Source organism: Lepidothrix coronata, unplaced genomic scaffold, assembly GCF_001604755.1.
Source record: "Lepidothrix coronata isolate B3197 unplaced genomic scaffold, Lepidothrix_coronata-1.0 Scaffold100, whole genome shotgun sequence".
In the NCBI taxonomy this organism is placed as follows: Eukaryota; Metazoa; Chordata; class Aves; order Passeriformes; family Pipridae; genus Lepidothrix; species Lepidothrix coronata.
This window is the reverse complement of record NW_016690280.1, coordinates 1185747-1201432: the sequence shown is the minus strand read 5'-3', so window position 1 is coordinate 1201432 and position 15686 is coordinate 1185747. Positions and strand designations below refer to the sequence as shown.

At 50.2% G+C, this 15686-nt stretch overlaps 1 protein-coding gene across 3 annotated transcripts in view; it reads right to left on the bottom strand.

The window, feature by feature from the left end:
• Positions 1 to 1265: 1265 nt before the first annotated feature.
• FGF1 (fibroblast growth factor 1) overlaps positions 1266 to 15686 on the bottom strand; it is a 24189-nt gene continuing 9768 nt past the window's right edge. For 2 of the 3 annotated variants that reach the window (XM_017823011.1, XM_017823010.1), the window contains exons 2-4: positions 8486 to 8678; positions 4560 to 4663; positions 1266 to 3882 (exon numbers count right to left, since the gene is read on the bottom strand). In XM_017823011.1, coding sequence (XP_017678500.1) covers positions 3688 to 3882; positions 4560 to 4663; positions 8486 to 8654 — 468 coding nt within the window. In that variant the 5' untranslated portion in view covers positions 8655 to 8678 and the 3' untranslated portion in view covers positions 1266 to 3687. The remainder of the gene's footprint in view (positions 3883 to 4559; positions 4664 to 8485; positions 8679 to 15686) is intronic. The other variant, XM_017823013.1, reaches the window with a different exon arrangement.

Here is a 15686-nt window from a genome sequence, read left to right as displayed (position 1 = left end):
AGCAGCCTGGGGGGCAGAGTTTGTTTATTTTCTTTACTGTTCGGGGCCTCCCGCCCTCGTAGCTTGTCCCTGCCCGCTCCCGCCGGCTCCCGATCCGAAACCGAAGGCGAAATAGCAGCAGCCCTGGTGCTCCCTGCGCGGGCTCCCTTGGCTGAAAATCATAGAGTCGTGGAATAATTTAGTTGGGAAAAGCCCTCTAAGATCATCGAGTGCAACCGTTGCCCCTGAACTGCCAAGGCCACCACTAAAACATGTCCCCAGGTGCCACATCCACACGGCTTTTAAATCCCCCCAGGGATGGGGACTCCACCACTGCCCTGGGCAGCCTGTGCCAGGGCTAGACAGTCTTTTCAGGAAGGAAATTTTCCCTAATCTCCAATCTAAACCTCACCTGGCACAACTTGAGGCTGTTTCCTCTTGTCCTATCCCTTGTTCCCTGGGAGCAGAGCCTGACCCCCACCTGGCTCCACCATCCAGTCAGAGTTGTAGGGAGTGAGAAGGTCCCCCCGAGCCTCCTTTTTCCAGGCTGAGCCCCCCCCCAGCTCCCTCAGCTGCTCCTCACAAAACTTGTGCTCCAGACTCTTCCCCAACTCTGTTGCCTGCCCTGGACATAATCCAACCCCTCCATGTCCTTCTTGGAGTGAGGGCTCCAGAACTGGACACAAAGATGGGGAGTGCTGGGCAGGACATCTGCCCTGTATGTACAGGGAGCTCATGATGGACTGTCCCATGGAGCAGAGGTGTGTGTTCCCTCCCTCCACTCCACAGCCCAACCCAGCTGTGCAGCATGGCCCAACCCAGCTTTTACCTTTCTCTGGCATTTTCTTGTCCCTCACTCCCTACCTCCCTGCCTTCTTTCTTTCCTTCCCTTTCCTTTCTTGTCTTCCCTTTCCTTCAAATTCCAGAAAACCTCTCACAGCACACTTGGGCTCCCTGCACTTATTGGGAAAGATCTTCACTTGTAATGATTTTATTAAATCTTATAATTTTCTTTCCCCTCCCACCCCCCCTCACCTCTCACCCTGAGGACAAACTCCCTGAGGTGAGCATGGTTTCCCTGGGCAATGCCATCCTGGCTTGTCCATCTGTCTGAAGCAATTACTGTGGCTTCCCTGGGGATTATTTTTCAGCCCAAGTGTTGACATTTTTCCCCGGCTGGGCGTCAAGCGTGTACCTGCGGGGGCGGTTTCTGAGCGGCAGAAGCCTAACGAGAGGAGAGCCCTGGGTTAATGAGGTGTTGCAAGACAGCACAGCTAAATCCGGCATTACACGTTCCAACTTTCCAGTTTAATTAGAAACCTGCATCTCCCGCTCATGCATTCATTCACTTCTTGACTTGAGTGACAGCCCGGACTTTCACAGGGAAAGCAACCACGGTGTTTAAGAAGGGTGTTGATGTTGTCAGCCTTCCACATCGCTCTGTCTTGCCCAGCTTTTTGTTTGCCGTAGGAATATCGTGCTGGACCTGTGATAGCAGCTGAGCCAGGGCCATCAGTAGTGTCTGGGTCCCTCTCTTGGCCTTTCTCCCCCGGCAGCTTGTTGGCTGAAATCCACGATTTTGGCAGATATTCTGTCCTTACTGGGCACTGTCAGGTACTTCTCAACTCTTATCCACTGCAGTGAAGCGATTAGAAGTTCAGAGCAGCACTGATGCCAGAGGTGGAGGGGTCCAGCCTGTTGAGGGATCCATGTCCCTGCAGATGTAGGATGAGGGAACGCATGAGGATGATGAAGACACCTCCATGGGGTAGTGCTTGCCAGTTGAAAGGTTGCAGGGAGCTGTATCTGCTCTGGTGTGAGTTATATTAATGGGCTTAGATGTGAAAATAAGGCGACACTGCAAATCACAGGTGTTTGCCTGTTCAGCCTTACCTGGGACACAGGGATACTGAAAAACTCCAAAGTTATCCCACTGCTGTGCTTAATCTTTTTGAGGGGGGAAGGCAACAATGCAGAGTAGATTTTTTGTAAGCATTATTGGTTTCTTCTAATTGAAATGTTTTAGTTGGTATGTAGAAATATATATATTAAAAATGTGCCTTTTTGGCTGTTGGGAATTCTAAGTAAAAACTGAAAATTTATGTTTGTGGTCCCTCAAGCATTCAGTGTGCACAGAGTAAATACTTCCAAGACCACCCATCTGCCCTCCCTGTGGGCAGCTGTACAGGAATGTTGCTGTGTAGAAGACAAGAGGAGCAGCTGGTACCTGGAGGATTAGCAAAATTCACCTTTCCACTCGATTTCCACGTGGATCCCACAGGTGAGAAGCAGCACTGAAGGGCCATGGCAATGAGAAGGTGCAAGGAGTTGGTGCAGGCTCCTTCACAGCCACGGCTCTGCCATTCCTATGCCAGCTCCCTGTTTGCCCAGGAGCACTGGGATTACCTGTGATGCTATCAGTGCTGGGGAGAAGGTTTCAGAGCCAGCAAGTGCAGAAGTGCAGTAATTAGAGCGATTGTAAAGTGCAGTAATTAGTGACTAATTGCTGCTGCAGAAATATGCAAGGCAGAGTGCTCTTTATTCCTCTCTTGTGTAGAGATGGTTGATCTGGGTTTGTCGGGAGCAGGGAGCACTTCTTGTCCCTGTCCATGATGGCAGGATAAATCAAGGGAGAATGGCTTTAAACTGAAGAGTAGATTTAGATTAGATATTAGGGAGAAATTCCTCCCTGTGAGGGTGGTGAGGCCCTGGCACAGGTTTTCCAGAGAAGCTGTGGATGCTCTGGGTACACTGTGGCAGCTTGGTGCTCCTGTGATGCTCTCACATGCAGGAGTGGCTCTTGAGCTGCTCTTGAGCTGCATCATGCCAGGTGAGGAGAAACAGCTTCTCACAGGGTTTGGGAGTCATCAAGGGGCTCCAGTGGCATTTTTAGAGCCCCATGTAGCCAGACACCAGAGCAGTGGGGGGAATACCCCGGGAATGGGTGCGATGTGCTGCCACTGTCATGCAGCATCTCCCTGCTGTGCATCACACCTTCACACCAGTCACTGACTGCCACTGCCCCTTCCTCACTGGGACAGCATCAAGGGGCTTTGGTGCCTGGAATTACCTATAAACAGATTGTAGAAGAGACATACTTACTTGATAAATAAATACTAATAATATATGGTAGGTACATGAAATACAGCACTATTGGTGTTGTGAGGGAGGCCAAGGTCTGGGACTGGAGCTTTGCCTGCTTGTTCAGCTTAACACACCAAGGATATTGGCCAGCATTCACCAGGCTGGCCTTGGATAACAGGACTGATGGTCCAATATGAGATTGCTTGAGGGCACGTTAGAAGCTGCATACTTAGATAGATAAATACGTTAATACACAGTATCCAGGAGGGTTTTGCCTTAGAATGCCTGGGGACACAAAGCATGCACTTCTCTGGTAACTGGGGTGACCTTGGGGTGCCCTTTGGGCAGGTTTCTGGGTGCCTGTCCCCAGGAGCTGCAGCGTGGTCATGGCACACAACAGCAGACAGTGGAGGGCAGGGGGAGCCAGGGGGGCTGGTGGCCCTTGGGAGGGTGTCAGGACTCTTCCCCTCATCTCTGCAAAGCTTTGTGCAGAGCTGAGGAGCTCTGCTTTGGCTAGTTTTGGTAAAGCCTTGACCTAAAGCTTGGAGCTCTAACGAGCTCTAAGGAGGCGACAGCAGTTGGGTTTTGGTATTTGGGGTCATCTCTGAGCTTCTGGGATGGGGCTTAGTCAGCCGAGACGGGCAGTGGGAGGAAGAGAATCGCCTTCTGGCCGTAGTGAGTCCGCGGCCCCAGCTTGCTGTTCCCATTCTTCTTCAGACCCACAAACCAGTTCTTATCCGCGTGCTTTTTGGAGATGTACGTGTTATAATGGTTTTCTTCGACCCTTTCCAGGAACAGGCACTCCTCACCCAGTAACTGCTGAAAGAGAGCCCAGGGGAACGACAGTGAGCCGGGGTGATGCCATGGGGATGGGGATGTGTGTTCCTAACGTGGTAATCCCAGCTCAAGACCCACCTCCGAGATCTCCATGCCCCAGTAAAGCTCATATTAAAGCATGGAGGTAAGTAGCCTTGGTTTTGTCCCCTGGACCACTCCTGCAGCATCATGTCCATGGCCTGGGCATTTTATTCAGCAGTGATGGAGTCCGGCCCCATGTTCCATCAGCTGGTCCTGGCCCTGGCTCCTGCTCTGGCACTAAGATGTGGGGTGGCAGCTACAGGCTCAGAGCACAAATCCACAGAATGGTTTGGGTTGGAAGGGACCTTAAAGATCATCTCATTCCATCCCCCTTCCACTAGACCAGCTGTCAGCTGCTGAAGGGCTGCAGAGCAGCTGCTGCTCCAGGTATGAAACACAATATTTATCAAGTGTCAGATAGGAAATCCAATATTTGTTGGAGGCAAGGCAGTAATGGTGATATTTGGTTATTTATTTATTTCCCCCCAAAATAAAGCCAGATGCAGAGTGACTGTCCAGCTGCCAGAATCACAAACAGAGCCTAATTATTGCCTGTGGTTTGCATTACTCAGAGCTATGAGATTTCTGCAAACCTCAAGCCCTCTCTGTGTCTGGTCCCACGGGATCCTCCCACTTACCGAGCCATAGAGCAGCCCGTTGGTGTCCATGGCCAGGTACTGCCCCGACTGGGTGCTCTTTATGTACACCACTCCCACGCTTTCTGCACTCAGCTGGAGCTGGACTGGAAGTAAAAATGAAACAATAACAACAACATTAAAAGCAAAATAGGAAAAGGGGAAAAAAATAGCTGCTAGGAAGGTTAGCAGGGTGTTTTGTTCCAAAGCCTGGCTTATAAAGTGTGTAATAGAAGTGTCTCCTTGTACCCTCTCCTTCAAAGAAACCCCACAGCCATCCTTTAGGAACCAAAGACCAATTTTCCCCTTATTTTACATCAAAGGAAGGGCAGCCTTTTGGTTACGATGCTGGAATGGGACACAGGAGATTGGGGTTTTAATTCTGGCTCTAATTTACAAATTTCTCATGTGGTTTGACAAGACACTTAAGGAGTGACATATGAAGAAGTATTTTGAGAGCTAAACCAGCAATGGGCAGAGTGCAGATGCCTGCACTGCAAACTCCTGATCCAGCGTGTCCCATCCAGCCGTGCACTGTGGCTGGATTTACTCAGGGCATTGTAGGTGGAGAGTGGAGAAATGGCAAAGGCTGATCTTCATCTTAAAAAAATACCTCCTGTAGGTAGTCACACCTTAGATTTTCCGAATGGGCAATGCTAACACGGATTTGATGCTGAAGCAGGACTTGGGTCTGCCAGGGCACAGCCTGGGTGGGAGTGATGGGAGCTGCCTCAGGCCCTGCAGCTGCTGGACACCAGATTCCATCCTCGTTCCCGATGCTGGACTGCAGCTAGAAACTCCAGGGCAAAAAAAGCTCTTTTCTGGTCTTGTGCTGAGGGAAGTGAGCAGGGGAGCTGCAGCATCCTGCTCTACTCAGCATCCTGTACCTCACCCAGCAGCTTTAAACTTTCCATTTGTCTGGTTTCTTTTTTCCTTACTTTGCTGATTACAGGAGTCTCGGAAAGTGATTAAAACTTGGCTCAAGTATTTGTTTAATATATTTATCAGGAAAAGGCTGTTTAGTTGGAGAGAAGCCTTGGGAGGAGAGTTCTCCCGTGCTGTATGTTCAGGGAGGAGCCCACGGGGCTCTCATGGGTGGGCAGGAACGCTGCAGCCAGAGCCATTAAAAGCCCCACCAGTGTGTGTGGAGGCTGTGGCTCTGTGGCTGTAGTCAGTGTGACTTGCAAATTCCAGCTCTTCCAAGCGATCATTCCCATCTCCTAGACAGTTTTTTTCATGAGATTTATGACAGCAATATTTAGATTGGTTTGAATGAAGTATGAACGGATGCCTCGGCTCCAGTTCCTTCCTTCCTGTTTATATTTAATTTATTTATCATTATTTAGATGAGTTAAAAGGCAATGTTACCTCTTGGCCTGGCAGAACACTCTTCCCAGTGAAATCTTTGCTGTAATGGTTCATATTCTTCCTTCTTTTTTTGCATGTCTTGCTTAGTAAATTATGGCTAATTAGGAAATTGTGTGGTTACAGATTTGCAGGAATACACAGTCCCGGTGCATGCCTGGTTTAGGCTGGGAATCCGCAGTGGGAAAGCCCCAGCCCACCTACATTTGCTGTGGTGCTGCAGTCCCAAGAGCAATCCAGGGGGAAAGAGGGGAATGGGATGAAAATGATGATACTGTCCCAAAAGCTGTCCCTGAGAGAGGGGAGTGAGAATCCTTTGGCTGCCGATAGGGACATTGAGGTCTTCAGCCATAGAGGAAGGGAGAATGGTGGGTTCGGAGGAAGGAGCTTGTGCTTCTTGTGTCCTTTTACAGGCCTGATTTCCTTCCATGAAGTAATGGGATGAAACAGGAAAAATAAGGCTGTTTGTGGAAACAAGCTTCATCCCAAGTGGTCTGCAATGTCCTGGTAAGTTTTCTTCCCATTTCACAGTGCAAGCTTGGGATACCCACACACAACAACAAAGGATGTGGGGAAGGAATCCTGACATCAGCCTGAACGACAAGGGCTTGGAAAGACTCTTGCACTCCTTAGAGATCCTCCCTGATTCCAGGGCTAGCACCTGGCAAGGCCATTCAAGATAAAAATAAGAATTTTTGATATTTGTCAGGAGCAAAATGAGCTTGGGCAGTTTGCAGAGCATCAATGCAGACTATAATGCCTCTGTGTCCATTGGCTTCCCAATGAGCTGTGGGTGTTCCCATGTCTTGTCCCTCCCTGGGGCTGGCAGGTGCCTGTCCCAGTTGGGTGAGCAGTATCCCATGGTGCTGGTCACGGTCTGGGCTGCTCCTCTTGCATGCCAGGGGATGGTGCTGAGCAGCTCTGGCATTTCCCAGGCACAGGGGCAGGACCATGGGCAGCTGCTGGTGCTCAGAGCAGGGCACCTCGTGGCAGGGCTGCTCTACTGGCATGCAGCCCTTCCAGGAGTTTCCTCTGTAAATATTAGTACATTCCTATATCCAAGTTTATGAGATCATTTACAGGAGGTTCCTTTCTGGCAGAGGTTTTCAAACACGTGGCCCCAGGCCAGCAGCCGGGGAGGTGTGAGCGTGCTGGGGTGCAGGACCTGCCTGCACTCGCTGCCCGTGCGTGCGATGTGGCTGTGGGGAACAGCTCACTCCCAGGTGATGGATTTGTTTTTCCGGAGGGAAAAAGTCTGGGCTGTGTGGCAGCATCCATGCCATGCTGGGGTGCAGAAGCTGGACGCTCAAGGCCTTTGTAGCTCCGCATGTTCCAGGAGATGCCATCTTGACTTTGACCTCCCCTTCAGACTCCAGCAAAACCTCTGGAAAATGCTGCAGAGACACTGGCTGAGCTCATATGACCTCTCCTTGTGGGTCTTGTGAGCCTGGTCCTGTCTCCTGAAGATCCTTCGGGTCATTGTCCTGGCTGTCTCTCCCAGGGGTTTGAGCAGGGTTATGTGCTGGGTTCATACCCAGCTGGAGGCTGGAGCCCCACTCTGGTTCATCCAGCCTCAGGAGACTCATCCTCATCCATCCCCCAGCACTTGTGCTGGGCAAGTGATGGGAGACAGTGTTTGTAATTAGACTATAAACTGCCTGTCATTAAAACAACAATAGTGAGAGGAAAGGTTAAGTTTGGGGAAAAGCCACGTGTGCTTGCAGTTTAAAGTAAATAAAGGCTGACTTGGCTCCTCCCAGCCCTTCCTTCTAATCGGATAGGAGCCCGGCAGATCCCAGTCATATTCCAGTGAATGTCCAGGATATGGTGTACCCAGAGGTTTCTGCTGACAGCCAAAGGGAAGAGCCTGGTCCTGCTGCCCACAGAGCCCCCAGGAACTTTGCTGTGTGGCTGGTCCAGCTTTCCTGGGCATCGGGTTAAAAAAACCCGCTGAGGAGTTTTTGCCAGTGCAAGAGCTCAAAAAGCATAAAACTTCCCAATGACTCCTTGGTAGGACAAATGGTGGCATCTGCGGGGGCAGTTCCTCCCAGCAGCAGGTCCCCAAAGTCCCATGGGCTGGAGCCACCAGCATCACCGACTGCAGGGATGGGGACAGGTGAGATGAGACCCTGGCCATGGGTGACCTGTTAAATTGCTGTGGCAAACAGATGCAAATGCAGAGATAGCACAGAATTCCAAGTGATAGCTTTGTGTGGGGGATGCCAGGCTGCCCTAAGCCCTTTCTACCAGCTCCCTGTTCGACCCAGCCCTGCTGTGTCATTGCTGCCTCCCCTGTGTCTGCCTGCCTTTCATGAGGTAATGACCAGTGTCAGATTTAATACTTCATATGTCTATTTATGTAGTTTATATCTGTACTTTTATATCACATGTACTTTGCCTCCCCTGCTCTGCCTGTGGGCTATAGATGTGTGGCTCCTGGAAGGTGTGTTACCACCAGGATTAAAGAAACCTTGGTCCAGTGCCCGTCTTCCCCAGCTGCCCCCATCCTAGCTGATGAAATCATAGGAGCAAGGAGGTCACCAAGACCCATAGGGTTTACTTACTGTGCTCGTCGCTTCGGTCCCTGGTCCCATCCACTGTGCCATCTGGGAGGATCCGTAGGAAGTGGCCCCCGTTGCTGCAGTACAGGAGTTTGGGTTTCTTGTAGTTCCCCGGGGGCAGGTTGAACTTCTCAGTCAGGGCGGTGAAGGTGGTGATTTCTCCCTCGGCCATCCCGCAGCCTCTCCCACAGCCGAGCTGCAAGAGATGTGGCAGCAAGGGTGGCACCAAGTGCTGGGCACACGCTGCTGCTCCTGGGCTTTAAAGGGAAGGGGGGGAGCCCGGGGGTCCCTGCTGGTCCCTGGGCTGGCTGCAGGGCAGGTGATTCACAGCGGTGATGGCTCCGGCAGTGACACAAAGTGACACAAAGTGACACAAAGTGACACAAAGGTGATGCTCCTCCAGCGTGGGAGGTGGCGGGGGGCTGTCTCCTCACTGGGAGGGACTCTGTCCTTTTAATTTTATCATAGTGAATTCTGTTTTTGTTCTGCTTTCTATTGACGTATGTACTAAAATTATACACTCAAAAACCAATTTGAAAAACACCCAGTGTCTGATTGGAACCCACAAGAGGCGGGAAGGGAGCCCAGGTAATAACTTTCTCCACTATTATGACTCTCAAACACAATTATGACCAGGAATTGCAACACCCACTGCATGCCAGGTAGTAAATATTGCTCATATCTTGGCACTCAGTGGCTCACCTGGCCCAGGAACACACACACGGAAAAGGTCAGAACACACATTAGACGTGGTGGGAGATGAGCAGGGGGCAGGACTGTTCACTGCCTGGGGGTGAGTCCGAGGATTACCCAGACAGTGATTAAGACCATATGAAAACCAAGAACTGTGAGTCTAGATTATGCCACGAGTATGCCAGAAGCATTCCGGTGTTTAAAGGGGCTATAGGAGAGCTGGAGAGGAACTTGACAAGGGCCTGGAGTGACAGGACAAGGGGGAATGGCTTCCCACTGACAGAGGCAGGGTTAGATTGGATATTGAGAAGAAATTCTTCCCTGTGAGGGTGGTGAGGCCCTGGCACAGGTTGCCCAGAGAAGCTGTGGCTGCCCCATCCCTGGAAGTGTTCAAGGCCAGGTTGGACAGGGATTAGAGCAACCTGATCTAGTGGAAGATCATATTGAAACCTCATTTTGCAGGAGACTGTATGGTCATGATCCATGTTTCAGCAGACACTGTGCAAAAACCTGAAGGCATCAGATTGATAAGAGGAAGATGCTGTGGATGTCTGAGGGTGAGAACTGCCCTCACAGCTGTGCCATCAGGAGATGACATGGGAGATGACTAGAGTCCCACACACATTCCAGGTACATTCACGTTCTAGCCTACAAACTACATTTAAAATCTCACGTGAATTCATTCTGTCTTTCCTATGCAGAGTTCTATAGTGCTTAGAGAGAAGTGGATTTATGAACAGAAAAAGACATGCCACAGAATAAATCTAGATACAGGAAATTACTTTAAATGTCATGTATTCCCATAGCTGGATTATGGAAAATATTTTATAGTCACTGTTTATATGTGTTTATAGATTGTAAAAATGTCTCTTTAGCACTGAGATGTGCTACTGGTACATTGGGATGCAGCCAGTACCACACTGTGTGGGTTTGCTGTGGTGCTTTGAGTGCCCTGGGAGATATTAAGGACGGCAACTCTCTGCAATACACACGCACACACACACGTATATATACATAGTATCTCTAAACATTTGGCTCTAAACTCTTTAGTAATTAAATCTGCAAATGCAGCTGCAAGAAGGGGAAACTAGTCATTGAAATGGATCCCAGAAGCCTGCAGAGGATAAAAACGTTTGCAAGTTGGATTGCTAAAAGCTGAAACCTTGGATGTACAGACTGTATGGCTGTTGCTGAAAGCACTCCCAGCCATTGCACCAGCTTTGCTTCACACACAGACTTCATTCCTTGCTCTCAGATACCCCGCTCAACACAGATCAGGATTTTGGGAAGTGCTCTCTGGAGTGATAACATGGGCCAGCCCCCCCCTTCCCTGAAACTGGTGAATCAACACACAAGAGCTCCTAATGGTTTTCAAAGCAGGTGATGGACCAGCCAAATGCAAACTCAAAATCCTTTTTTAACACCATTGTCAGGTGAATCAGGTATTTCTCGGAGTGTTTGGTCCCTAAATTTATTTTCCTGTCAAGAGATTGTACTTTTCATGCAGTAGTTCAGTTTTTCTTGCCAACTCCTCTGAAGGAAAGCCTCTAAGTCACCCAATGCAGCCCACAGGGCTCTGGTGTGTTACTGAGCATTAATCAAGATCAGCAGCGTTGTGTAATTTCCTGGAACCAAAGCTTTTCTTGAACCTTTATCTGAGTGCAAAAGGTACTCAGAAGTCTCTTAGGTTGATGATGGATAGTAATGAGAAAGAAATACCCCAGATCCAAGAGCTCGGATCAGGATCTCAGCAAACCCTGCAGCCAGCAGCAGCAAGGAATGGGCTGGATTCTCCCCATGGTCACCTGAAGGTCTGAGGGCATCTCTGGGTGGCTTGACCAGATCAGCTTCTTCATCATTACTTATTTCCTTTAAGTTATTTTTGCTATTTTTAGAATGACTCCAGTGCTCACCAGCTGCCTTAACTACCACAGAAAAGCTGAATGAACACTTCCACTCTTGTTGTCTCTCTGTGCTAAATACTATCGCTCTTCTCATACTTTATGACCACGGAGTCATTCCTCTACACACACCACCACTCATGGCCCTACAATTATACTTTTGGCAGGAACATGTTAGGTTTTTATGGGAATTAAAAAGCACGAGTGAGAGAGAGAACCTGAACCAAAGACAACATAAAGGGCCTTATTTCTTTGGGTAGAAGCCCAACAGTGCTATTAAATAGCTCAAAGCAGAACAGAGCACTCTCTCCAAGAAGCAAAGCTGAGAGACACCACACTCCAGCAATTATTTGGTGCCCCATGGAGAAAGGAAAATATTCCAAGAGGAGATTGCTGTAGGAGATTGCTGCTGCTGAGCACTGACCCCGCCGGCCACACTAGGACAGTGAGCTGGAGCTGAGTTGGACAGTGTTTGTTCAAGACCAGCTGTGTTTGTGGCTCCTCTTTCCTCCACCTCTGTGTAACAGTTTTCCTGTGCTGTGCTAAGAGAAAACCCCCACAGAGAATGAATCACTGGGAGCTGGACCCAGGGCACCTGCTCCAGGGCAGCCCCAGCTCTGTCTGTGGCACAGGGGGCAAAGGATCCCACCAGGGTGCCTGGTGGCACCCAGCTCTTTCTCCTGGAAGGAGATGTCAGCACCCCAAAGGATCAGAAATAGCCTTCTGAAGGACAAAATGGACTTAAAAAGAGAGTTAAATCCGAATGTTCATTTGATCCAGGTCCTGCTGAGCTGTGGTGGCTGGAGCGCTGCCGCGTGCCTGCTCCTTGCAGCACTGAGGGGAGATGAGCCCGGCGTGGGACCGGAATAGCTGTGAAATTCTGAGAAGTTTGGCTTTGGTTCCAAACTTTATCACTGGCCAAACCAGTGGCTTTGATGTGAAATCCCAAACTCTGCAAGCATCCGAGTCTGAGCATCGAGGGCTGGTTGTGCTGCCAATAATGGGCGTGTGAGCTCTGAAATAACAGCGCAGGCTGGGAGCCATGCAAAAGGAGTGGGGTCGTTTTCCCTTCCTGTTTTAAAGTCGATGCAGACTTCACTAGATAGCACTGCTGTCTCGTTTGCTTGCATGACAAAGGTGGTGTTGATGGCCACTTGGAGGATTGCTAATGGTCCAAAAGTTTTTTGCATGTCTGGATTGCCAGGAACTTTTGTGGCTCTTCTATGGCTCCTGTGGCACAAATTAAGTAGCCAGCAAAAATTCAAACTAGGAGGTGGCCAACTAAGGTGAGCCTGGCTTTTTTCCTTAGATATAAAATACCTGGCTACTATGTGGAGGAAAGCAGAAGTATCTCACATACTGGATTAAACCAGGATTGGAGGTTGACTCAAATACTTGTCCTTGGCTTTGGACACAAGCCTTTATATGGGGTTGGAAAGAAATGTTCTGTATGGTCTCTGTGTGGCTACAGTGATTAAGAGTGCAGTTAATCACAATTGTCATTTAGATGATCAGCTAAAGATCATGCAGAGAACTCCAAGGAGTACTCCAGAGAGATGAGAGACTGCTAAATCCAGGAGTCTCCTAAGGTTCAGTTAATGAGATCAGCGTCCCCTGAACCCAGCTCTGGTGAGTTCAGTGGAAACACTCCAGTTGGTTTACTTTGGAAAGTGTTATTTTATCCATTAAAGTAGAAATCCTGTTTCTACCAGGGTATGTGACTCAGCTGGGATCAGACAGCAACACCTCCTGATAGGCCCCTTTCCCATTCCCACTTCTGACTACAGCCACCTGGATAGAACAGTAACTTCTCAGGCAGTTCAGACACTTCATATGGGAATCAAAAGCACTTACAATAGGTAGAATATTTTTAAGGAATTCAGGCTGTGGCTTTCCTCCACCCACTGTCTGTCCTGAGGGTTCCCAAAGCAGCCTATGGGCTGCCCATTACGGCTTTGGGGCAATCTGAGAACACCTGGGCATGTGGAATAAACATCTCTTGGATAAACAATGATTTTATTAATCATAAGTTTTAGAGATCCACTGCATGGGATAGATTTCCTCACCCAGGAAAAGATTAGAGACCAGGCAGAGGTTTCCTCATGCTCTGGTTGCTGAAGGAGAGGCAGCATAATAGGTCTGCCGTTCCCATCCCAAGGGCTGGTGGTGCAAGGCACGACTTAAATTCCTTGGACTATGCATCCTCTTAGAGTGACTTAATAAAATTAGGCAAAGTATACAATAAATATGGAATAGATCATTTTGTGTGTATCAGCAGAATGCATTGGCTCGTTTCTGGTCTTGCTTATGGCCAGATGATTTTATCTCTAGCAATGTGATTAACTGCTTGATGAAATATTTATCAGCCAGGTTTTACCCTTTGGAAGTGGAATATGTTGCATGAAGTGTGACCAAAAGTGTAGAAATCAATTTAACTAATGCCTGCTGTCATCATCTCCTGCTTTCTACCAGGAAACACAGTCATTCCACTCAGGTCACACTGGATTTGTGGCAGGTCAAACAGGTAGGAGTGAAACTTTTAGCATTTTACTGAGTTTGCGTCACTAATGGCTGATGGCAAACACCAGGAGCATCATGGTAAAGATAGATTAGGTAAAGGTGGCATCCTGCCTGGGAGGTAGGGACAGGGGTCAACCCATCCCAGGTGAAGGGAGAAAATCCTGTGCCTGTAGGGATGCCCAGGGGAACGCCCTGTATCCTGCCTTGGAGCTTGGTGTGACTTATGCAGGGCTGTGAGCCCGGGACACCCCAGATGCTGCCTCACACTGGGACAGCCAGTACAACATCCCAGCAAACTGGTGGTGTCTGTGGGGAGACAGGAAAACCAAGAGATGACCCACTTTCTAATTACCTTCCCGCCTCTCCCACCTCCCCACCCACGGCCCTTTGCAATCCGGTGATTAACTTAATTGCAGTTCCAGCTCCAGGAGTCAATCCAGCCTGGGAGCAGGAGCTTTGCCAGGAAGGTCTTGCCCCTCTGTTCTGTCTGGATTCAGACCAAGAGCACGGACACGTAGACAAGCAGCACTGGCTGCAGACACAAATCCCACCACCTCATGTTGGGGATTTAAGCCCAGACTCCCAGCGCAAGCCGGATGCGTGGGACCTGCTGGATTGAAAGAACACGCTGGAGAGAGAATTGCCAAAGCTCAGTCCCTCCAGCCAAGGATGGACTGGAGGATGTGCAGCTCCCAGAGGATGAGGGGACACCTCCAGAAGAGGCAATGCCATTGCTCAATTATGAGGAGGGCTGGCTGTGGCTCCCCTGTGAATGCTGGTATTGGTCCTCCCTCAGACCAGGGTCTGAGCAGAGATTGCTGTCCAGGGCTGGGCTACCAGGGCCGGCACTGCAGCCGTGGCTGTGACTGTGACCACTGTGCAGGAAACTGGCAGGAGGTGACAGCTGGGAGCAGCCCAGCTACACCCAGTGCTTCCCACCTCATCCTAGGGGATTTGCCGAGGGCGTGTCTGGCTCTGCTACACTGCAACAGGTGTCCTAGTTACAAAAGGCAATTAGTGGAGAAACTCCCAGGGTTCCTCCTTCCTCCAGGAGATGGCAGGTGCTGTCTGCCCTTTAAAAGTGCCCTTTCCCTCTTGCAGGCTTGTGCTGAGACCATTGTAAAACGTTATCCCTGCTCCTATGCTTTGCTGCCTCCTAGCACCTCATTCTGGCACATGGAACTGGCTGGGAGCAGCCACTGACATGTGCTGTGAGTTACACCATCATTGTGGTCTCATCTCTGCCACCCAAGGAGGGTGGCTCTGTGCTGCCAAAGCTGCCAAGGACCCAGGGACGACACACCAGGTGCAGGTACCTTGTTTTGGGTGTTTGCTATCTTGGTTAAGGGCAGAGCTGTGGGCATCTTTCCTCCTTGGGTCTGCCTGTGCTTGGCTTCCCAGGGAAAAGTGTCTGGAGGGAGGGGAAACCACAGGAGATGCTATAACACCTTATCAGTTGTTGGTTGTAATGTTTTGTGACGAGGTAGGAAGCCCCTGGGGGCAGGGGGCACTCAACGTGCCCCTTGGCTCCTGCTGAGCAGCCCTTAGGCTGGGGAGGTCCAAACAGTTGGGGTCCCTGCAGTGGGGTCCCAACCCACGCCCTGCCCAGAACCCACCACTCAGTTCCCAGCAGGCAGGAGGGATGTTAAGCTGTATGACACTTCACAGGGCTTTTAAATGTCACCATCCCCCTGCCACCCACCCCCGGTGTCAGTGCAGGACACTGGGCACAGTGTCAGACCACAAAGCCCTGACTGTCCTGTCTGGGCTGGCCCTGCAGGTGTGGCTGCCCTGCGCGCCCACGGATGGACGGACAGAAGGATGGACAGATGACAGCAAATGTCAGACTCTAGCCCCAAAACTTCCCTCTGTGCAATACTCTTAATCCAAGGGGTGATCTGGTTCTCCTGTTGTACCACGTCCTGTCCGAGCCCTCCAGTCCCACCCCAATCCAAGCCTCCTGCCGATGCCCCGTTCAGGTACGTGCCTGGTCACTGAGTCTCTGGGTCACCCTCCATCAGCCGCGAGCCCTCGCCAACCCCTCGGCGCTCAGACGGGTCCGACACCTCCGTGTGCTGTTGCTTATACTC